Genomic DNA, 24,308 nt, shown 5'->3' with positions numbered 1-24,308 from the left:
TCTTGGAGACACCAGGAGATGCATGTCTGGTTCAGACAGGAAAGACTTAACACGTACTAGTGAGGCTTCTTCTGGAGTATTAGACAGAAGTCTGATTTTCAAGGATCAGGATACAGGAATTTGCATATGCAAATAAGGACTCAGGGTGATCAGGGGAACTGAAGCACTATTTTATGAGGGGAACTTAAAGATCGACGGGAGCCACCAAAAAGGTGACCCAGTGAACACACTGAGAAAGGATACCTCCTCAGCCAGAGTTGCGAGACATCCCTGATGAACTCAGTGGGAACCTCCATGATGGGGAGCAGGATGGGTGCAGGACAAAGAAACTGTGATAATAAATTGACCTTCCAGGAAAACAGGAGTCAGCAACAACTATTCTGGGAACTGATGCCCTGCACTCACTTATGTATTGACACCAAAAAGGTGTAAAAAGTAACTTGCTAATACCCACAATGAGCTTCTGTGCAAGAGCTTCTCTGCAGGAGATCTCCCAGACAGACGAGACCGCAGTCAGATCATAACAAATGCTACAGAAACACAGACCAGAACAATAGCTTCTTACCCAAATGGTTCGTGCTCTTGATATAAGCCAACTTACAGTAAACAGATGTTCCCAACCACAGAAGACGGCAAGCAGAGCCAACCTTTCCAGGCTGACTCCACTACAAGGACTCAATTTCCATAGCTCTCAAAAGCTCAGGCACATCGTGTAAGCTCCCAATGCTCCTCAGGTCACCCCAGCAGCAGCAGTGGATCTCTGTCTGTCAATCCCACTGAATTGCTTTGGCCTCTGCCAGTACACCAGTAGCTCTGCCCTAACTGGAATTCATGCTGCCTCCATGTTGCAGCAGTAACAAAAAGCCATCCCACCACTTGTCTTCATCTGAACCTCAGAGCTACCATGTGCTTCAAAACTGGGCCTCCTCATCACCTGCTTATTAAGCAGCCAACAGGAGACCACATTCGATATCCTTGTGCTTCTTCCAGCTGTTTCTTCACTGACAGAAACCAGCAACCTCTGTGAAACATCCTTCATCAGACTTCTCTAAAATCCTAACTACTATGCATGTCTGATGTAATGGAAAGTAGAGCTGCACAGGAGATAATCTCTTTTTTGTGTTGAAATTATACATCAGCTGCCTGTGAGCACTAGGATAAAACTGTAAGGTTTGCTATGTTTTTAAAGATGCAAATAATTTAAGAATGTAAGTCTGTACTGTCAGAGGAGTTCCCATACCATGCACACAAGAAAAAGTGAAAGAATGCCAACTCGCATCAATCTCCGGAAAGAATATTGTGGCATAACACTTATGATTGAGTAACAAATGTGACCAAAAATCACCAGCCTAGATAACAGGAATTCACTAGTCACAAAAGCATGAGATGAGTTATTTGTTTAGGCTTCTCATCAGCTTTGCTCTGGTCTGAAGTCAGTTTAGGGAAAAATCCTGCAGACTTTTCCTACATCATCCAGTTCAGGGTAACAACACTGAGCCTTGCATTTTCCAAAGTTGCTGAAAAAAATGAGTATAGGACTTGCTACTCAGGTGCCCACCAAAATCTCAGTTTCCATCTTCATAAAGCCAAGTCTCTATCTGTTATGGCTTCAGCAGAAAATTTCACAATATAAACAGAAGCAAGCAATGTGTAGACATCTATACATCATCCGAAAAGGCAATTTTACGGTCTGAAGTGTCCAGTCATCCACTTTATCCCACAAGTACTTGCCACCTGCTGGCAACGCAGAGAAGTGGCCAGCAATCTGCACTTCCCAGATAACCCCTTCGCATGGTAGACAGAATATCCTACAATGCCACAGACCTTCGCAAGCACTAGGATTTTGCATAGGCATACAAAATCACACTTACTTTTTCCTTCCCAAACGTAAGTTTGAAAGTTCCACCTCCTCTCTTGCTACCCCATGACTTGAAGTGCTTCACTGTAGCTTTTTCTTGCTACTATACTTAAAATTTAAAATGATGAAACAAAACCTGTTACATTAAGATTGTTTATTTTAAATGGTATTCTGAAACTTGTGGTTATATACAAATCTTCAAACTATGAAGCTTAAAATTGCATGGCGACTGTCTTCACCAAATAAGGCGGCTCAGCCAATCTCATCAGAGCTGATTTCATTGAAGTTTGATTATTCAGAGTACAGCATGGCTCCAAAAAGGTTGTAATCCATGAAGGCACCAGCACCAATGGAGGTAAGCCTTCCTACGTGAAAAGCTGCTCGAGGACCCCGTAGTTACCAAGTTAACATTTCTTGAATTTGAGAGCATCACCAGCCGGGAAAGATTGGAGTGAAACCAATGGTCACGGTGGAAAGGCCTTTACACTGCACTCAAAATCTGGAGACAGGTACCCCCTAGAGTGGCTTTTCCACGCCAGCCATACTCACTGCGCTTTTTTGCTCAATCAACTGGGCCAGTTAGGGGAGGGGGGGGGGGGGAAAAAAAAAAGGCAGCTTATGCTGCTATGATAATTTGGCAACCATCTTTAGAGACAGGTTTTTTTTTTTAGGGATAATTAATAGGTATGAACAGGATTTATGTCAGTGCTGAAACTTGAGTTTAGATACTAGGTGTAGGGATGGGATGAAACATATCACCCCGCAGCCAATAGACAGAAACTTATCATTTCACTGGATTGACATGGAAAGCAGCTGAATTACTGCCTCCTCTCGTGCTCCCCCAATACTAAAGGTAAAGAGATACACTTCATGAATTTATTTTATACACAGACAATTAAAAATACATTTTAGTAATGTTTCCCATAAAAATCTTACCAATAGCACAGTATTGAAATCAGTGCAATAAAATTAAAATGACAGGAAGGAGTATTTACAACGATATTGTATTGTACCAAAATAGCAAGATCAGAAATTTCTAAAGTGCAAAGTTGGCTATAGTCTACACGGATACAGGGACCTGTTTTCTTGCTTATACTACGAACCAATACCACCATTACAGACGCACCACCTATTCATGCTGAACACTTAAGTGACCAAGCGTCATCCTTAGGTTGACAGGTAAAACTCCTCTACCGAATCCTGTGGGAGGCAGACATCAGCATCCAAGGGCCAAATTTAGTCCCTCAGTTCTAGGGAGTGTTACATGCTGGATGGAGATTAACTACTGTAAACCCAGGAAAATGAAACATGGAGGAAGTGTATGTAAATACATGGAAGAAGGTATTTAAATAGGCATCTTACAAAAAGCTTAATGGTTTGTTTTGTAGTAGATTAAAGACAATTACTGCATTTTTAAAAGCACAAAACAGACGGCTCAGCACTCTGCATTTTATTTAGCTGCAGTTTTGTCCTAGTTCAGACTGGGCACAAATTTTTAAAGACTATTTACACTAACAAGATTTGCAGGTTTAGCCATGACAGCCTCTAAAACCAGAGTGAGGCCACAAAAACAGGCTCCTGCAGCATTAGAGTATTAAAAAGTCACCATTCAAAATACCTCATTCTTAAAAATTACTAAAGGAAATCAAAATAGAAGGAACGTGGCTGCTAGGTTTCCAGATTAACTGAAACTCCCAGTCAATTCACGCATATTCTTAAGCATATTGGACAGTTAATCTACACATTATTTCCAATAATTCTTGCTACTACCCAACAAAACGAAGGAGAAAATTGCCCATTGACTCACAGCTCTCTATACTTGGCAAACTGAACAGTCACCAGTTTCTTACTTTTGGGCAAAACTATCCAATGTTTGCCACAGCATTTTAACTACGGGTAAACAAAGTTTGTCTTGAAAAGCAACACATGTTAAGTGTTTGTTCCATTAGTCTATTTTTAAACTACTACATCATATTTGCTGAGACAGCTATGGCATAAGAGGTTATACAGCTAGGCTTAAGTAATGCCATAATCTGACACAATCCACTTGGTTATGCCTCAAACTATTTACAGTAAACTTGATTCAAACAAACCACTTGGTTTGCGAGAGAGTCCAAAGAATTCAGAATCTTTTCTAAGAAGTTGTTTGGGAATGTTTCAGTCATGCTCTGTTCATTTTATTTTAAGATACTCATACAGTGAAATACACCCATGGGCAGAAACCTCATTGGAAACGAGTCCCGGCACCTACACATTCATCAGCAAACAAGGGTAAGTCTGTGTCACAGTGTGCAGCAGATGGACAGGAAAATGAGGGGCGGAGGGAAAATCGAATCTAGTCTGCACAGAAAAAAACTAATTAGGTTGAGACATGTACATATTAACACACAGAGGCATCTGAAAAACAATGAGTAACAAAAAAATCATGATTATGAAACAGAGTTAAGTGCAGCTTGATCCTTAAAGTGGGCAGGCTAAGCAAATGTAGATGACTACAGCTGTAGTAAGTTTTGAGGAGAATTAAAATCTGCATAGCCAAAGTAGCTCCACACTCCATTCTGGCAAAATCTAAGCTAGTCTTTTAATAATGCAACAACTCTGAAAAGTCAGCTGCTCAAGATATGAGCAGATCTGAGTAACTCTTCATAGAACACAACCCAGGCCCCTGTGTGGCATCAGAAGAAATGGACCAATTTTTGATACAAATTCTTCTTTATACTTATTATCCTCTACCTACCTAAGCCCTTGCAGAACAGAAACTTCTTCCAAAGCAATTCAGCTGATCTTACACTTATTTTTGTTTGCAGAACTGGATGAAAGAAAGATCCATCACTGGAAGCAATGAGTTCTACATTCGATTCACTCACGACAGCCAACATTAAGATCCTCTTTGCCTTTTGCAGCAACGAATTCTGTAGTTTGGTCCAGTATCTCAGGAAGAGTCTCCGGTTTCCCATTAATCTCCTCAACAGTTTTTGTTCCACAGGCCTTCAAGGAGCTCCACACCTGCCCTCTGAGCAAAGTTACTTGAAGTCCCATGAAAAATTTCAAACACAGAAGCACCGAATTCCACCATGGAAGATGAACCGATCCAAACAGTACAAGGGGAGTAATGTGTTAACAGCATGCACCATGCTAAGTGCATGTGCCATCATGTTTTGTTGAAACAGAAACGTTTTCATGCTATTCAGCCACTTTCTCAGGTAAAGTGAAGTACAGCAACTGGTACCCAGAGACTGCAACACCCTCACTTCAACACAGGCATCATATTCTTTTGCATTCTGAGCAAATCAGAAAGCTATGTTTTTGTTGACATGGGTGTTTTGGAGTGTTCAGTACAAATTAATGTTATCACATTTTCCACAGCAGGCAGAAATGGAAGGAAGCAAGTCCTACTAAGTTCTTTCTCAGTCTTGACGGGGCGTGGCTTTTGGCAAGTTCTCTTCATGAGGAGCTGATTTCAGTGCAACACTGCAAAAGCTGAGAAATAGCACTGTTTACACACGGCATAAAGGAAATCTAGAGCTTGGCTTCCCAGTTGTGCCATCAGCTCTCCAGCTCATCTTTCCTCTCTGTTCTCCTGACAGCTTCTTATAGACGCTACCCAGATGGAAACACAGCATCTTAGTTACCATTCCATTACCTTATGCATGACAACTTCACAAATTCAAATGGAGCTTTTATAGTGCCAGGAGATGTTAACTGTCTGCAGCTTTCAAACTTACCAAATCTTTCAAGATTCAAACACTTTGAATGAATGACATTGTGATGCATTATTTTTAAGCACTTTCATATTACTTGCTGCATCACCTTCACATACACTTTGACATTAAAGGATTTTAATTTAAGGACAGACAAGCTAAAGTATCTTACTACAAATTCTGAAACAAGAACCCTAATTTATAGAGGAAAGAACAGAGGCTAATCATTTCAGAAGAATACAAATTGTGCTCCAATTATGCAGAACCTAAGGTTTTCCAAGTCCTGTGAAATACCATAGGAGCGTTACAAACCAAATCCAGATTTTCTTCGCTCACTACAATTTAGTGAATTGGAACACGACAGGGTGTTAAGCCTGAATGACAAAACCTGAATAAATATAACTGTTCATACAAACTTCTGTTTGCAGAATTTGACATTATATAGCATATAATTTAATGGAAAAACCCTCAAGTGTTACAATCATGATACTTCCTTTGCTATTTGTGGGTAGAAACTATACCCACAAAAAGAAACTCTCTAGAGGCACAGTAGGAACACTTCAGCCTACTCATTCTATGATATCCCACTAAACCCAAAAATAAGTCACATAAACTCCCAGAAATCCACCACATTCTCAAGCAAGATAGACCCATACTAACAAAAGTAAATTAACTTAGTCTTCTAATTAAAAAATAAGAATCAGGAAAAGGGAGATCAGAACTAAAGCCCCAAAGTTCAAACAATACAGTTTTAAAGTGAATTCAAAGCACTTATGGCACTTAAGAAATCTGGCATCCACTGTCTTTTTGAGGCTTTATATCTGGTTCCTTCAGAGGTTTTACTTCTTCATCTGGTTTTGGTTTAGCCTGCAAACAAGAAGGAAAAAAAGCTAAATACCACAAGTACAAACCACTGTGTCCGCACAGTATTTATGCACAGCTAACTTTACATACTCTACTCGAACAGTTCCCTCTCTTTTCAAGGCTGAAAGCTTTGAGCAAGCCTCAAGCAAGGGGGAAAAGCCAAATATTCTCTATTTCAGCATCCTTAAATGAATATGTTTCTAAAAAAGAATCTTTCTGCAGCATTCACCCCTGTAGCATTTCAGCATCTTATGCACATTAAAGAATTTCCTCCCATTCAGGACTTAGAAAAAAATGACTCCAAATTTCCAGATGCTGACAGCGTGGCAGAGAGGTTAACTGACTTGCCTCCCAGCACAGTGGAAACGTGGGCTCGGGTGGTAGCCTTGTCTCTATGTCCTGCGCTGAGCTGGGGAGCATTACAGAAGAGCAAAACAGTATCTCTGTATTATACACAGAACAAAGCTAACGGGAAATACTGTAATAACAGTACATAAGATTATCTTACAGTGTCATCCTTTGGCCTCTTGGTGAGATCAAATGCTGCAAGTGTTTCAGGAGTCCAGTGTGCGTTCAAGGCAGGAAATTCAAAAGGAACAGGCTCTACTAAGCCATAGTTTGCTTTCAGTTCCAGCTGGGGAGCCTCTGCTGGCACCTTCTGAAAATAGCTGCAATAGAATACAGCAATATATGTAAAACATAATGCACTATCTCTGCAAGTCTTCTTTGCAATTCTAAAGAAAAACAATATGGGTTTTTATAGTGGCAATCATTGCTGCTCTCTTCCATTTCATTAAGGCACTGTCCAACATGCATTTTATCAGCAAGATTCTTTGCTTCAGTCTTCAGTGCTAAGACTGGCCCTCAGGAATCCCAGGCCCCGAAGGTAAGAGAAGAAGCCTACAGAGAGGATGACTTTCCCTTGGTCGAGGAGGACTGTGTGAGGGATTGCTTAAGCGATCTGGACATCCACAAATCCATGGGCCCCGATGGAATGCACCCACGAGTGCTGAGAGAGCTGGCAGATGCAATTGCTGAGCCACTCTCCATCATCTTTGAGAGGTCCTGGAGGATTGGAGAGGTGCCTGAGGACTGGAGAAAGGCCAATGTCACTCCAATCTTCAAAAAGGGCAAGAAGGAGGACCCAGGGAACTACAGGCCGGTCAGCCTCACCTCCATCCCGGGAAAGGTGATGGAGCAGTTTATCCTGGAGGCCATCATGAAGCAAGTGGAAGAAAAGAAGGTTATCAGGAGTAGTCATGGATTCACCAAGGGGAAATCATGCCTGACCAATCCGATAGCTTTCTACGATGACATGACTGGCTGGGTAGACGAAGGGAGAGCCGTGGATGTTGTCTACCTGGACTTCAGCAAGGCCTTCGACACAGTCTCCCATGATATCCTCCTAGGGAAGCTGAGGAAGTGTGGGCTGGATGAGTGGTCAGTGAAGTGGATTGAGAACTGGCTGAATGGCAGAACTCAGAGGGTTGTCGTCAGCGGCGCTGAGTCTAGTTGGAGGCTGGTAACTAGTGGTGTCCCTCAGGGGTCAGTACTGGGCCCAGTCTTGTTTAACTTCTTCATCAACGACCTGGATGAAGAGTTAGAATGTACCCTCAGGAAGTTTGCTGATGACACCAAACTGGGAGGAGTGGTAGACACACTGGAAGGCTGTGCTGCCATTCAGCATGACCTGGATAGACTGGAAAGTTGGGCAGAGAGGAACCTGATGAGGTTCAACAAAGGCAAATGCAGGGTCCTGCCCCTGGGAAGGAACAACCCCATGCACCAGTACAAGCTTGGGGTGGACCTGCTGGAAAGCAGCTCTGTGGAGAGGGACCTGGGTGTCCTGGTGGACGACAGGTTAACCATGAGCCAGCAGTGTGCCCTGGCTGCCAAGAAGGCCAATGGAATCCTGGGGTGCACCAAGAAGAGCGTGGCCAGCAGGATGAGGGAGGTTCTCCTTCCCCTCTACACTGCCCTGGTGAGGCCTCATCTGGAGTACTCTGTCCAGTTCTGGGCTCCCCAGTTCAAGAAAGATGAAGAGCTACTGGAGAGAGTCCAGCAGAGGGCTACAAGGATGGTGAGGGGACTGGAGCATCTCCCCTACGAGGAGAGGCTGAGGGAGCTGGGCTTGTTCAGCCTGAAGAAGAGAAGGCTGCGAGGGGACCTAATAAATGCTTACAAATATCTGAAGGGTGGGTGTCAGGAGGATGGGGCCAAGCTCTTTTCAGTGGTGCCCAGTGACAGGACAAGGGGCAATGGGCACAAACTGAGGCACAGGAAGTTCCAGCTGAACATGAGGAAGAACTTCTTCCCTCTGAGGGTGACGGAGCACTGGAACAGGCTGCCCAGGGAGGTTGTGGAGTCTCCTTCTCTGGAGATATTCAAGACCCGCCTGGACAAGGTCCTGTGCAGCCTGCTGTAGGTGACCCTGCTTCGGCAGGGGGGTTGGGCTAGATGACCCACAGAGGTCCCTTCCAACTCCTGCTATTCTGTGATTCTGTGATTCACAAGGATAAAAGCAATTCCTTCTGGGTATTTATCCCCTAATAGCTAGGTGGGTTTTTTCCTACTTGATAACCCTTATTCCCAGCACTTCAATGAGAAGGGTGCCTTTTGTCCAGAAAGGCCTTCAAAATCCAAACAAGGATTTAAAATACTTCCCAAGAAAGACGAAGAGGACACTTCTTTTCCTAGATCAGTCTTAATGTGCCGCAGGGCATAACAGCAACCACACTGCAACACCCGCAAAGACTTGCTACAACACAAAACCTGGATGAGGGTACACACCTACCCTCAGCAAACCAACAAGAGCTGAAAACTGACAAGTACTGACACACTCTGCCTTACTTCCTGTGCTGCAGCAGAGCTCGGCGGCAGGCACATCTCCCAAAACAGTCACTGGTTATCTGGTTTCTCTTTCAAAGTTTCTTTCTAGAGGGACATGGATTTTTTGAAATCTCTTGTATGCTGTCATTGCAAGCTATGACTATGGTTATTGGAACTAAAGCAGAGGAGAGAATTTCTTTTCCTATTTGCAGTTCAGCTTGATGCACCTGACAACCCTTCTTGTTTAATCAATTCCCCTATTATGCAGGTCTTTAGATATCATAAAAAGGGAAATAACAAACCTATTATGGAATATGAAATCATAAGAGGAGAGGAGAAAGAAATGAGCAAAAGAATTCTAAAGCCAAACTAATCTTGCTATTTTAAACTGCTTCCAAACTCTTTTTGGAAGGGGCGTTAGCTAACAGAAAGTCCTATTCGCAATACTAATTACACATAGACTGCTAAATTCCTAGCACCCTAAGCATATTCTTCACTGAAGGCATGACTGTGTTTTGACTTCCTTGCTAACCAAGCAGAATCAGCTACCTGTCCACTTCCCCCCTGTCCTCTTTTGCCTACTAGAATGCAGCAGCTGGGAAGAGGGCATTGGAGCAATACAGCAGCCTCTGAAGGACTTTATCTTGCACAGAGGTAAAAGAAACAAAGCAGCTGAGGAATGAAGGAAAAAATCTGCTTAACCTCTCCATCATGTCAGTCCAACCTACCCTCCTGAACTGACACAGAACGCAGAGAGGGTGACAGCACAGACCCACCGCAAATCTGCTAAGAGAAAACTATATAAATTACTTACCTTTAAGTTACACGCCATGCCCTAAAGGAATATAAGAACTGGAGAGTAAAATTTACCATCCCATCTTGAAATAAAGGCAAATGAGGTAACAACAGTTCATATAGAGTACTGTACCAACCACAAATTACTTACATGAATCCATTCTCTCTCTGACATTTTTCTAGGGTGTTCTTAATCAAACTTCCCAATTTCCTAAAGAAGAGATGTCCAGAAGGTTTGGCAGTAGTCCCAGGTCCTTTGGTTTCTCCATATTCTTTGCACAATGCTTCAGACTTGGCAAAAACTTTGCAAGAAAGAAATGCAATAAAAATCATTTACACGAGTCTATTAAATCACAGTTTTGATCTACAGTGCTTCAGTTTTAGGAGATACAAGAATCCATTCAGGCTTCTTGCTTCTTAGAAAGAAAAATAAACTACACCCAGAAAGTGAAGAAAAACAGGAAAAAAAGAGACAGCTTTTCGGACAGGAAGACGCAGGAAAGCATTCTTATGTGTGGGGCAAAATGCAACAACAAGCCTAAGAACTGTGCCACATGGTAGGGTGAAAGAGAGGGTATGAATGTGTCCACGCAGTCGATGCTCCAGAATAAATAATGCGTAATATAGAGTGGGAAAAGAAGCATTATTTTCTGAACAGCAGGCACAGTAAAAACCACAGTATTTATTTTACTGCAAGCAATCCAACTCAGTTTGTTCTTATTAAATGATTTTTATTTATTTTTAAAATTAACATGAAAAGTTTCCTGGTTTCTGATTTGAGCGGTTTTTATACACCATGGTAAGGTCATGCCATGCAGGCCATTGGAGTAGCAATAGCTTTGAGGAGAGAAGGATGTGCAGAAGACCCTGAACTACTGCAAACTCCTCTTTATCTACCTTTCAAATGAACAGAAAGGAAATAAGTTACTGAAACCTGTTTAAAAACTAACAAACAAACAAACAAGGTTTAGCTTTACTATTTAATGTAAGACAGAGCAACCTCCAAAGCAGAAAAGGCTGCAGCAACTAAACATCCAGACCAGGAAATGCGATAACCAGAAAACTGATTTTTACACTGTATTGCAGGCAGTTCAAAGCCAGTCTTTAACAGGCTGAGAAGTGAAGATGCAATTTTCTGCAGCAACGCTAAGAAAGACAGTCTTTAGTAATTAAAAAAAAAAAAAAAAAGAATATACTGTCTCTATTCAAAAGTGTGCTGGATTTTCATCAGGTGACAGATAAAATCTTCAGTTTATGGGAGACCAAATAAACACGATAGAGCAAAACAAAACAGGCATGTCATCATCAGATCCTGTAACCCAGTCTCAATCACACTTACATTTTTCTGATTCCTGCAGAGATCTGATTGCTTCCCCGCATTTATCACTCGCCAGTAAAGTCTGACCATGGTAACAGTATGCCTAATGGGAGAGGACAAAATCACTACCAATGTCACTGGGCACTCCTGCACCAACTCACTCCTACTCTTCCTTCCGGCAGAGTTGCATCTCCTTGAACCTGCCAGTCCCTGCAGATAGCTGATGATCTGGGAATGCAAGTCAAAGCAGCATTCACTGAACAATGCAGTTCAACACAAACACCGTGAGGTAGGCATGAAGCAAGCTGTCTGAAGTCTGGCCAAGAATAACCTTGAGCTTCACGCAGGCTGTTTTACCAAAAGCACTAGTAGATGGTCTAGTTCAAACCCCTCTCTCTCACCGCATCAATGTGTGGCATAAAGCCCCATCACAGAATAAGGATGAACCCCCGTCAAGTTTATAAACCAAAGGCTCTAAAAATTAAAACTACCCGAACGCTCAAAAACCGAACCTGCAACAAACATCGCTGAATCCAGAAATGAGACGTTCTGCTGCTTGAGCTGTTTTGCCATACTCCAAATAACTTTTCCACCCCAAAAAGTCCCATTCCTTCACACTCCTGTTTGAAGGCAGTACTGCATTCCAGTGAGAAATGAATGGCCTCTTTTCTACTATCAGCAGTTGCTGAGTTTAAACACTAAATACCACAGGTAAAGGAACAATCCCATGAACTAATGCTTGCCTTGCAGACCTTCCTTTACTGCCTGTTCTCACAGTCTAGCAAGTGTTACTTAAATCTACCCTTGTACATCTTACACAAAATGTAAAAAAAAAAGTACCACAGCTCTGCCCCTCCCCCCACCTCTCAAACCTGTTAATAAGGCAAGCAGCTTTTAGCTACAAGTCCAATGTATTAACTGCTTAGCTTGGGCCTTTTGTACAGTACGAAAGAGCCGGATTACAGGCTGTGGCAGGCTACAAGAAATAAACAGCAAACTGAGCAGCTGATGATCCCAAGTGCCACTGCGCTTGCTAAGAGATCAGTCTCACAGAAAGGGACAGCACTTGGAATGTAACCTAACATTACTTGATGCAGTGTCATTCAGGGCCTTCAAAAAGATGATCAGCCCTGAATTATGTCTAGAATCAGATTGTGATGCAGATAATGGAAGACAAGTATTATGCTCAACCTGAATTGCTTCATTTAACGACGTGTGATCACAATAAATTCCACACTGCAGTAATTTCACTTGGCTCAGCAAAATCACTTCAAACGCCACTGACACTGCACAGTCTCTCTTTACAGCATGGAAAGAATACTTCTATGTGGGCAATACTTAGCCTACATTCCCTATCCAGCTCTTAAACAATATTAAAAATTGTGACTGATGTCAAAAGAAGTACTTACATAGGCCATATAGAAACAGGTCTTCAAGTTTAAGTACTTCCGCCATTTACCTGCATAGGTTGGATCCAAACTGGATAACGTTTGATCTGTGAACATATATGTAAAGTTATTCTTTAAGACATTTCCAAAAAGAAAAATCATTACTCATTTGGAAGGATGTAGATAATTAACCCTCTATACACTTTATGGTCTGCATCATAATCTGCTGCCCAAAGACAGCTGAAGCAAACTCTATTTACATCAAGCCATTTGTTTGCTGTTGTTACATATTCTCAAGATATTACTCTGGCATCTATCCCCCCTCACTAACATTTCCTAACACTAACTACAGAAAAAGATTCCCACAAAAACAAAAGACCTCATAAAAATACATGTGACAGTGATAACTGAAGCCTTAAATGTACTAAATAGCAGCCAAATACACGAAGCACATCCACTGAGAAGCAGTGTTAATATCGCAATTGACAGGCTGGTGAAGTATGTCTGCTGGCAAGAACGCCCAAATCAGGTCTCTAAGGATACAAAACAAGACACTTACCAGCTTTTTGGTAGAAGTTAGCTGTTTCATAAGCAAGAGCAGCTATTAGTCCTGGATTGTGTTTCAGCTCAATAGCCCGAGCAATTGTCACTGAAAAAAAATTCCACGTCACAGTATTAAAGTTTAATTGGAAATGTCACGTCAAATCAGCAGAGGCATTTAGCATTATAAAACCCTGGCATGAGCAGAAAACAACTATTGTGCAGTCAAGCAAACTGCAGAATAAAGACAGATTGTTTCTTGGACAGAATGATTCCAAATTAAGAACAAAGCTGAAGGAAGTTTAGTGTGAAGACTAACTAGGAAACAGAAGCTGCAAATATTCTAAAGTAAAGGAACTGGGAAATTATGTTATGCAAGCATGATAGTGAAGAGACTACATGAAAGGAAGAAAGAAGAGGGGAGGAATGTCACACACAAGTTCTTCCAAAGTGGTTACATTTGTAATATCAGACTGATTTTTTTCATTTTCCTCCCGTAATTGTAACTTAAGCTTCATGGGAAGCAACTCTTCCCACTAAGCGATGGTACTTCAGGAGAAGAAAAAAATGGCACTGCTGACAGACTTCACGACACATCAAGGTAACCCACAAAAACTGACATTTCCCACCCCCAGCAAACACGTATATTTGAAGATACCTTCTTGAGCTTCAGCTTGGCACTGTATGATGTAAGAGTCTATAAGTCGAGCTTCTAAATCTCTTCCCTTTTCTACAGGTGTAATCAATCTTGGAATGTGACTTTCCTAAGTACAAAGCAAGTCTCAAAGTTAGTTTAGGCTTAACACCACTGCTGCCAATGCAAAGCAAGCCCCTTGTTCCTGAACGGATGGGACACTGAGTGAAGGTCCCAAGACGGCCAGCTGCACTGCTGCACGTGCTACTGGGCAGACAGACAGATTACCCTTCCACTGCCATTGCGAAAGAGCCGCAGGGATTGAGTGGTAGCACAACATATCAATAACCTTCTTTTTCCTGTATCATTCAGATAGTCTGAGGTATTTGTTTACTCTGTAACCTCATCAGAAAAGCAAAGGCTTTTCTAAGACTAAAAGTCAAGTTCTTGGAGACAACTTAAAGAACGGACAGCAAAGACAGATTTTCTACCTTCAAGTGTTTAAAAATCCCAGCTGCTATCTTCAGGCTTCTGTGAACATCTTTTGCTTCATCTTCTGTTATACTAAGAATACAGAACGAATCAACGAAATTCCAGTTAGAAGGGACCTCTAGGTGTCATTTAGTCCCACCTTCTGCTTTGGAGCAGGACTATCAACAACAGTACATCAGGTCAGTTATGGTTTTCTCTAGATGAATCTGGAATGCTTAAAGAATGGAGAGTCCACTAACTCTTTAAGTAACCTGTCCCACTGCTGTGCTACCCTCATGGTAAAGAGGGTTCTTAGTGTCCAACCATTGAATACTCAAATAGAACTCACTTGAGAAAAGAACAATAAGACCTTGTAATGACTTTCAAGTAAAAGGTAGCCTCACTGTTAAAATCCAAAGCTTTAAAAATCTGTAAGGCTAAAAGACAGCAGAGCTGTGATTTTGAGAATCTCAGTTTTGTACTTGGACATTTGGAGAAGGACTGATGAAGGGTTTATTCACAGCTGATGCTTTCTCTGTACCGCAGTCATGCGGCACTAGTACATTTTGTTCACAGATCCAAGAAGCGACTGAAGTGCACTTGGACATTACAGGACATAAATGAAGGCCAGCTGCCTCCTGGAACTCCTACTGCCTCAGCTGGATGTACACTAACGCAGTCAAAACTCAGAACCTGCTAAATTTTTTGGTGGAATCTCGCTGCAATAGAATTACTAAGAAAAGAAAAACACTTACTCTTCTTTTCCAGCAAGTCTTGATGCATATTTTGTGTACCACAGAGCTACATTAAATCCCATGGAAACCAGTTCAAACACTGCATCCTGCTGGGCACTAAAGAAAGACAGACAAAACCCCCCCCAAACAAACCCCCAATTTAATGCTTTCCGTTTTGTTCTGACAAGCTCTCTTTGCTGACAGTTCACATAGCATAAGCTGACATTTCTCTCCATAAAGTATTTTTCATTTATGAAGTCAAGAATTTCCAATTCAGAACCTCCTACTTGCTGAACTGCCTAAAAGAGACTTCAATTTTTTAGTTATTCCCCATAATTATCATTTCTCACATTCAGATGCCTACTATTCCCGTTTGAGAACTTTTATTTTAAAACAGTCACTTGAGATTTGTTTAGCTTTGGGTGTGGCTGACAGTTTTCCTTTTTTTTTTTTTTTTTTTTAAATTGCACATTTTACGGAAAGCTGTGTTCTGGAATGTCTACTTTAAGGTTAAAACTGCTAAGTTAATAAGTCAGAGTCTATTACATCTCCCTCAAATGAATGTTATTGCAAGTATTTATGTAACTGCAGTCAAACAGCATGTGCAAATAGCAGGAAATTGCAGAAGCTAAAAACATGGTCTTTGAAAAGCATGAACTTGCAATCACAAGTTCAGTATGGCTTAGGAACTAGTCAACTTTAAAAAGAAAGGTGACCATGAGAAAATTAGAAGAGAGTCCTAATCAACAGGTTGTCTTCCACGGGGAACTAAGTTCTGAGGAAGCTGAGCACTTCTAGATAAAGACTGACAAATTTGTAAGTGTGGTTATACAACACCACTACCTACAATAGCAAGACACAACTGAATAACACAGAAGGCTACAGATCTATATTCCTACTTATAACAGATGCTTTGTTGGCTTGTACCAAGAGTACATGTACTAGGAGCTTCAGAGGACAACAACAAAACCAGATCTTCAGCAACATTTGTACCTCAAAAAACTCCAAAGATACTGGTCAGAGAATAGTGCCAAACGAAAAAGTTTTAAACTGTAGTAATCTATGCTATCATGCTCAGGTCACCAATACTCTCAAGGTTCTTCTTTGTACTACGCTGGCCAACTGTAGATATAGTTTTTAGATCAACTAAGACACAATGGATCCTTCTACCACTATCATGCGTTATCACGCCTTTAAACAAAGGCAACGCATGCTTCAGCACACCTAATACAGTCTGACAATTACCAAAAACGCAAAGCAACAAGTTTTTGGAAACTACTTTGTGTCCAACATTTTGCTATACTTCTAAGTTCTCCTTCACACTTGTGCTGGCACACGTGCATATACCTAACAGACCAAAAGAAAACAGCTGCATACCCTATATGTAATCATAAAAGCATACGTACCTCGGAACCTGTCCTTGTAAAGTGTCTGTCCACTTGAAATTCTGAATATAGCGCAACTTGCATTCTTGGGAAGAGTCATCCAGTGAAACGATGAAACCTATAGAACAAAAAAATGTAAAAACATGACAGGCAATCTGTAATTAAGAAACAGAAACAAGTAAGGAAGGAATGGGGATCAATGAGAATATAGATACATACAAAGGAATATGTCTTGCTGTACCACTCAAAAACCCATGTTACTTCCCGAGGCAGTTATTCCTCAGTATCTTGAGAACAAGACATGCAAAAGCCAAACTGGGTACTATAAGAAACTCCTTGCCCAGCACACTATCAGTTCAAACCTATGGGTCTTGATTGATCAACGAAAACCTTGCAGATATGTGCATGTCCCATATGGTGACTAGTTAGGAGTTGGACTGACCCAGGTACAGGACGGCTGTGGCTGCTCAAGGTGAGTGAGGCACTATCACTATCCCTGACACCATAGTGGCGATCGGGAAATTCCAGCAACAGCTGCCTGGTCAACAGGGAGAGGGAAGAGGGCTTGTAAGCATGTGCTCGCCTAGTCATCGTCTCTTTTGTCTCCAGGTCTGCAGGAAATTGGTTCTTTTAAGTCCAGCAGCCCAGAAAGCAGCAGCCAGTGGCATGAAGCTCATGCTATGGGATATTCAAATCCTAGGAAATGCAAGCCGAAGGAATTTTTCAGGGAGGAATAAGACAGGCCTTGGTCCGATCAGGTCTTACAGACCAAGAACTCAAGACTTGCAACAGCAGCTACTGGGGCTACAGCTCTAGGTAGTCACATGTTTATAAAGATAGAAAATACTTGTTCCTTTCACGTGCAGAAGATTTTAGTGACCAAGCATGATGCATTCCTGAAGAAACTCTATCCAAATCTCATCTGCAGCAACATGGACTGTTACCTTTCCTTTATGTACAATGTGTCATTAGCTTATACCCTCCCAGAGACCAAGGGAACTACACCAACTTGAGCTGCTTCAATCCTCTTCACAGACTGAAGGATCACACAGTTTCCACAAATCAGCTGATTCCTGAAAACTCAGTCCTAAGAAACTTGTCTGAGCACCTGACTGCTACGAGAGAATTATCAAAATATTGGCAGGAAGAAGGTTTCAAGGGAATGCGTCATCAGCAGCGACCATCTACTGAAAATGTGGATACTATGCTAATGAGAATCTATACATACATCTGAGACAAGCAGCAGCAGAAGTGTAAACTTTCAACAAGTCCCTTGTCTAGCATTAGACAACCCAGAAGTTTACACCAAAGAGCGACTCCTTTCAAATAATTAATAGACTCAATTTATACTCCAGGACCAATTCACCACAATCTAAGAGACAAATAAACATACAATCATAGAAACGTTTAGGCTGGAGGAGACCTTCAAGATCATCGAGTCCAACCATTCACCGAACATTGCCAATTCCACCACAAAACCATGTCCCTAAACTCCACATCCACACATCTTTTAAATACCTCCAGGGATGGTGCCTCAACCACTTCCCTGGGCAGCCTCTTCCAATGCTTTACAACTCTTTCAGTGAAGAGATTTTTCCTAATATCCAATCTAAACCTCCCCTGATGCAACTTGAGGCCATTTCCCCTTGTCTTATTGCCTGATACCTGGGAGAAAAGAGACCAACACCCACCTCACTACAATCGCCTTTCAGGTAGTCGTAGAGAGCAATAAGGTCTCCCCTCAGCCTCCTCTTCTCCGGACGAAACAGCCCCAGTTCCCTCAGCCACTCCTCATAAGACTTGCTCTCTAGCCCCTTCACCAGCCTCGTTGCCCTTCTCTGGACACGCTCCAGCACCTCAGTGTCCTTCTTGTAGTGAGGGGCCCAAAACTGAACACAGTACTCCAGGTGCAGCCTCACCAGTGCCAAGTATAGGGGCACAATCACCTCCCTACTCCTGCTGGCCACACTATTCCTGACAGAAGCCAGGATGCCATTGGCCTTCTTGGCCACCTGGGCACACTGCTGGCTCATGTTCAGCTGGCTGTCGACCAGCACCCCCAGGTCCTTTTCTGCCAGGCAGCTTTCCAGCCACTCCTCCCCAAGCCTGTAGCATTGCATGGTAGTATTGTGACCCAAGTACAGGATCCGGCACTTGGCCTTGTTGAACCTCATACAGTTGGCCTCGGCCCATCGATCCAGTCTGTCCAGATCGCTCTGCAGACCCTTCCTACCCTCCAGCAGATCGACACTCCCACCCAACTTGGTGTCATCTGCAAACTTACTGAGGGTGGACCCCATCCCCTTGTCCAGATCGCTGATCAGATGTTAAACAGAACTGGCCCCCTGTGGAACACCACTCATGACCGGCCGCCAGCTGGATTTAACTCCATTCACCACAACTCTCTGGCCCTGGCCATCCAGCCAGTTTTTCTACCCAGCAAAGTGTACACCCATCCACGCCACAAGCAGCCAGTTTCTCCAGGAGGATGCTGTGGGGAACAGCGTCAAAGGCTTTGCTAAAGTCTACGTAGACAACATCCACAGCCTTTCTCTCATCCACTAAACGGGTCACCTGGTCATGGAAGGAGATCAGCTTAGTCAAGCAGGACCTGCCTTTCATAAACCCATGCTGACTGGGCCTGATCACCTGGTTGCGCTGTGTGTCACGTGATGGCACTCAAGATGATCTGTTCCATTACCTTCCCCGGCACTGAGGTCATATTGAGAGGCCTGTAGTTCCCAGGGTCCTCCTTCCAGCCCTTCTTGCAGATGGGCATCACATTAGCTAACTTCTAGTCAACCGGGACCTCCCTAGTTAGCCAGGACTGGTGATAGATGATAGAAAGTGGCTTGGCAAGCACATCTGCCAGCTCCTTCAGCACCCTTGGGTGGATCCCATCCGGCCCCATAGACTTGTCTGTGTCTATGTGGTGTAGCAGGTCACTGACCATATCTCCTTGGATTCTGCGGGTTTCCTTCTGCTCCCCATCCCTGTCTTCCTGCTCAGGGGGCTAGGCGTCCAGAGAACAACTTCCCTTACTGTTAAAGACTGAAGCAAAGAGGCATTAAGTACCTCGTCCTTTTCCTCATCCTTTGTCACTAAGTTTACCCCCTGCATCTAATAGAGGATGGAGTGTCTCCTTTTCCCTCCTTTTGCTGCTAATGTATTTATAAAACCATTTTTTAATTGTCTTTTATGGCAATAGCCAGACTAAGTTCTAGCTGGGCTTTGGCTCTTCTAACTTTCTCCCTGCATAACCTCATGATATCCTTGTAGTCCTCCTGAGTGGCCTGCCCCTTCTTCCAAAGGATGTAAACTCTCCTTTTTTTCCTGAGTTCCAGCCAAAGCTCTCTGTTCAGCCAGGCTGGTCTTCTTCCCGACGGTTCATCTTTTGGCACATGGGGATGTCCAGCTCCTGTGCCTTTAAAGACTTCCTCCTGTCCAGCCTTCCTGGACTCCTTTGACCTTCAGGACTGCCTCCCAAGGGACTCTGTCAACCAGACTCCTAAACAGGTCAAAGTCTGCCCCCAGAAAGTCCAAGGTGGAGGTTCTGCTAACCCCCCTCCTTACTTCTCTGAGAATCAGAAACTCTTATCACTTCGTGATCGCTGTGCCCTAGATGGCCTCCAACCATTACACCACCCACAGGCCCTTCCCTGTTCACAAACAACAGGTGCCGTGGGGGTGCCTCCCCTAGTTGGCTCACTCACCAGCTCTGTCAGGAAGTTCTCTTCCATATGCTCCAGGAACCTCCTGGACTGTTTTCTATCTGCTGTATTGTATTTCCAGCAGACATCTGGTAAGTTGCAGTCCTCCATGAGAACAAGTGCCAGCAATCGTGAGACTTCCCCCAGCTGCTTGTAGAATATTTCACCTGCCTCTTCATCCTGGTTGGGTGGTCTATAACAGACTCCCACCATAATATCTGCCTTGTTGGCCTTCCCCCTGATTCTTAGCCATGAACACTCAATACTCTAGACAATCAAAACACTCCCTAACATACAAGGCCACCTCACCACCTCTCCTTCCTTGCCTACCCCTTGTGAAGAGATTATAGCCATCCATTGCAGCACTCCAGTTGTGCGAGTCATCCCAGCATGTTTCCATGATGGCCACTATATCAGTTTTCCTGCTGCATGATGGCTTCCAGCTCCTCTTGTTTGTTGCCCATGCTGTGTGCATTGGTATAGATGCACTTCAGCTGGGCTACTGATCCCGCCCCCTTTCTGGGGGGAGAATCCTCAGCTCCTGTGTGACAATTCTCAGGTGCTTTTCTCCTCCAGCAGGAAGCAGAATGAGGTTAGAAGCAAGAGGACAGGACTGCCTAGACTTAGTACTGGCAGGGTCACAGAGGACACTGAAAGCTGTAGAAGGGCTTAGAGAGCACCCATGATGGGTAGCAAGCACAGGACCCAGGAAGATACTCTCCTTCCCGAGAAGTGCAAAGCTTCTTTACAGAAGATCAGCACAATATACATTCTGAGAAGTGTCATTAAAATGCAAATTACATACCTCATGGTGTATTAGCGGTATTGCTAATAAACTTTCCTTACCTTGCAAGAGCGAGAAGTACAAGTCAGTTGCATTCTTCATCATTTCTGGATTACAACTCGAGTCTGTAAACAGCTCCAACAGTCGCGTTCGAGATAACCTCAAATCACTGTATGGGGGGGGGGGGGGGGGGGAAGAAAAAATAAACCTAAGACATTCTACTCAAAAAACGTACCGTTAAGAAAGTACCCACCCACGCACACCACCACACTATTGGCTAAGAAAGCAAAGCTAAGCATTCGATTTAGCTATCTGAAGGCAAGGAAAGGTACTTTATGAAGAAGATGCCAACACATACAGAAAAATCTTCCTTTCTCCTCTGGATACATATAATTGACTCTTTAAAGTACAACCCAGTTTGGACAAACAGGAGTGGATAATCAGTACTCATTATCAATCTAATGTTCTAACACAAGCTAAAGTAACTATGCCTTGATCTACCAAGAGGTTGGGTGCAGGGCGAGGAAAGAGAAGTAACAAACAGGAACATTCTTCAACCTTAGAGCAGGATGAGCATATGAAGAGATAAGAACAGATCTGCAAAATAAGCCGAGACCTCCTTTCATTATATTCCTATCCACAACAGAGCATTCATGCCTTATTCACTTATGGAAATTACTTTAAGTAATCTTTTGCAGAAGAATGCACAGTCATCAGAAAGACAATGAAACGTTTGGCCTTTTCCCTCCGCGTTGTTATAACAGGCCTTGCTATACACTCAGAGACTTGAAAACCAGACAATTCGTTCTTTGTTACTAAACGTTCAGTGTCATCACTGTCTTATTGTCTCCCAGCCTACATGTTTCTAGTCATCTTCAAACAAGAATTGAAGAGTAACCATGACTTTTAAGGATGCCCTCCAAACTGTGAGAGACAGGGTGAATTCAATCACAAGTACACTTACTTGCAAACCTTTGTTGCAGCTGGAGTGGTCGCTACCCCATAAAAATTGAATGAAACGGGAGCTGTAGCCTTCAAAGGGTTGCGATGAAACCAGTGCGTCATTTTCTTTCTGTAGTGTTGTTTACGCCAAATCTAAGGTGTGGAAAGAAACGAATAGCTGAAAGAACAGGTCCAGCTGAGGTGCTATACATCATGCTTCTCAGCTCACAAAAATATACTCTAAATGTAAACAATTAGGAAAGAAATTCATTTGCAAACTTGTACATATAATCACAGAGAAGAAATTTTTTATTCCCATTTGAAACACTAAGTTTTCATAGGCCTTGTCTTCATCACCCACGTGCTTAGTTTGAGAATTTCACTCTGGTGAAACACACGTTTTCTGAGGCAACTATTTTAAGTTGGGCAAAAAAGCTATAACCTTTTCTGTTCTGTATTAGTGTACAGTTTCTTGTTCGAAAAAAACACAATTGTTACCTCCTGCGCAAGACTGAATATTTCCCATGGGGTTTACAGGTATATCTCAATTCACTGAGATCATTAAACTGTATCTGATAAATCTATTATCATAGAATCATAGGTTGGAAAACACCTCTAAGACCACGAAGTCCCACCACCCACCCAACATCACCATGCCTACACTAAACCATGTCCTGAAGTGCCACATCTACACGTTTTTTGAACACCTCCAGGGATGGAGACTCCACCACCTCCCTGGGCAGCCTGCTCCAATGTCTGAGCACTCTGTCAGTACAGAAATTTTTCCTAATATCTAATCCAAACCTCCCCTGATGCAACTTGAGGCCATTGCCTCTCGTCCTATCGCTAGTTACCTGGGAGAAAAGACCAACACCTGCCACACTACAGCCTCCTTTCAGGTAGTTGTAGAGAGCGATAAGGTCCCCCCTCAGCCTCCTCTTCTCCAAACTAAACAGCCCCAGCTCCCTCACCTGCTCCTCGTAAGACTTGTTCTCCAGACCCCTCACCAGCCTTGCTGCCCTTCTCTGGACACGCTCCAGCACCTCAACGCCTTTCTTGTAGCGCCGGGCCCAAAACTGAACACCATTGGTAGCTTTTATTGTGGCACCACTGGCGAGCCATTTTTATGAGCTTTCAGCAGCGGTGGGGGGACGAAACAGAGCAGGCACAAGCTGCAGCGAGGGAGGTCTGCACCGGGTGAAAGGAGAAACGTCTTTGCCGAGGACAGCCGCCCCGAGGAACGGGCTGGGGTCTCCATCCTCCACGGCTGTCGCGAGCTGAGGGGACCAGGCCCCGCGGCACGCAGCCGGACCTCGCAGCGGACCCTGCTCTGGGCAGGGCTGCGGACCGGACACCCCCAAGGCCTCCCCACCACCTCGCCGCCCTCTCTGAACCTCCCAAGCTCATCGTAAGGGCACGCGTCGCACCGTCTCCCTGACCCAGCAGGTGACTCGCCCATCGCGCCAGTCACCTGTCGCGACATCTCCACCCACCTGCGTCCCGCACGGCGGAAAGGGGCCGTGCCCCGGGAGCAGCCGGGCCGGCGCAGACCGCCTCGACCCCCCGCACCCGACGGAGCGCGGGGCGGTTTGCTCAGTGGGCGCCCGCCCACCGCCGACCGCCTCAGGCCGCGCCGACCGACCGACCGGCGGCCGCCTCGGCGCGCCGCCCGGCTCCCCGAGCCCCGCCGACAGCACCGGGCCGGGCGCGGGCGGCCCCGACACGGCGGCGGGACCCTCCTGGTACCGGCCCGCCGCCGCTTCCGCCCGGCCCCGCCCCGGCTCCCGGCGCTGCGTCACGCGCCCGCCGCCGCAGGCAGCGCCAGCGGAGAGACGATGACATCGACCCGCGCGGTATGGCGGGCCGACCACATCGATCCCGCCGGTTATCCCCCCCCCGCGCCCCCCTTCGCCGGGTGACCCCAGGCCGCCGCCGCCAGCCCCGCGGCTGGGGCCTCCCTCCGGGACGGGGCCTCACAGCCCTCCCCGGTAGGGACCGCTCAACGCCACAGACAGAGGCGGGAGCGGACAGCGGCCCTCCCGGCGGGGTAGCCCGCCAGCGCGGGGGCGCCACCGCTCACCTGCGGGGGGACGGAGGGCCCCGCGGCGGCACGGCCGGCAGCGGAAGCGAGGAGCGGAACGGTCCCTGCCTGGGCGCCGCCACCGAAACCCGACCGGGAGGGCGGGCTCCCTCGGGAGCCACGTGACCGCCGCCATGACACACACCGAGGCGGAAGTCGCGGCCCCCTCCTCCCCCTCCCGCCAGGCCTCGGCGGCGATGGCGCGGGCGGGCGCGGCCGGCGCAGCCTACCTCGCTGGGCGGCGCTGGCGGGAGGCGCTCGCCGCGTTTGGTTGT

General features: G+C 44.7%; 1 protein-coding gene across 2 annotated transcripts; it reads right to left on the bottom strand.

Moving 5' to 3' along the window:
- Positions 1-2,720: 2,720 nt before the first annotated feature.
- On the bottom strand, positions 2,721-24,120 carry BROX (BRO1 domain and CAAX motif containing). 2 transcript variants are annotated; one of them, XM_075413046.1, is made up of 13 exons: positions 24,034-24,120; positions 21,976-22,106; positions 21,074-21,180; positions 16,539-16,635; positions 15,154-15,249; positions 14,419-14,491; positions 13,952-14,057; positions 13,313-13,402; positions 12,775-12,860; positions 11,387-11,468; positions 10,199-10,349; positions 6,932-7,091; positions 2,721-6,426 (listed from the first exon to the last, which is right to left on the bottom strand). In XM_075413046.1, the coding sequence occupies exons 2-13, from the start codon at positions 22,074-22,076 to the stop codon at positions 6,340-6,342; spliced, it is 1,236 nt and encodes a 411-aa protein (XP_075269161.1). In that variant the 5' UTR covers positions 22,077-22,106; positions 24,034-24,120; the 3' UTR covers positions 2,721-6,339. The 2 variants fall into 2 exon arrangements, with proteins under 2 accessions (XP_075269161.1, XP_075269162.1); XM_075413047.1 differs by lacking the exon at positions 24,034-24,120 and adding an exon at positions 23,447-23,594.
- Between the last annotated feature and the right edge of the window lie 188 nt (positions 24,121-24,308).

Source organism: Opisthocomus hoazin, chromosome 2 (genome assembly GCF_030867145.1).
Source record: "Opisthocomus hoazin isolate bOpiHoa1 chromosome 2, bOpiHoa1.hap1, whole genome shotgun sequence".
Taxonomy (NCBI): domain Eukaryota; kingdom Metazoa; phylum Chordata; class Aves; order Opisthocomiformes; family Opisthocomidae; genus Opisthocomus; species Opisthocomus hoazin.
The sequence above is the reverse complement of the archived record's forward strand: the minus strand, read 5'-3'. Positions and strand labels throughout refer to the sequence as shown.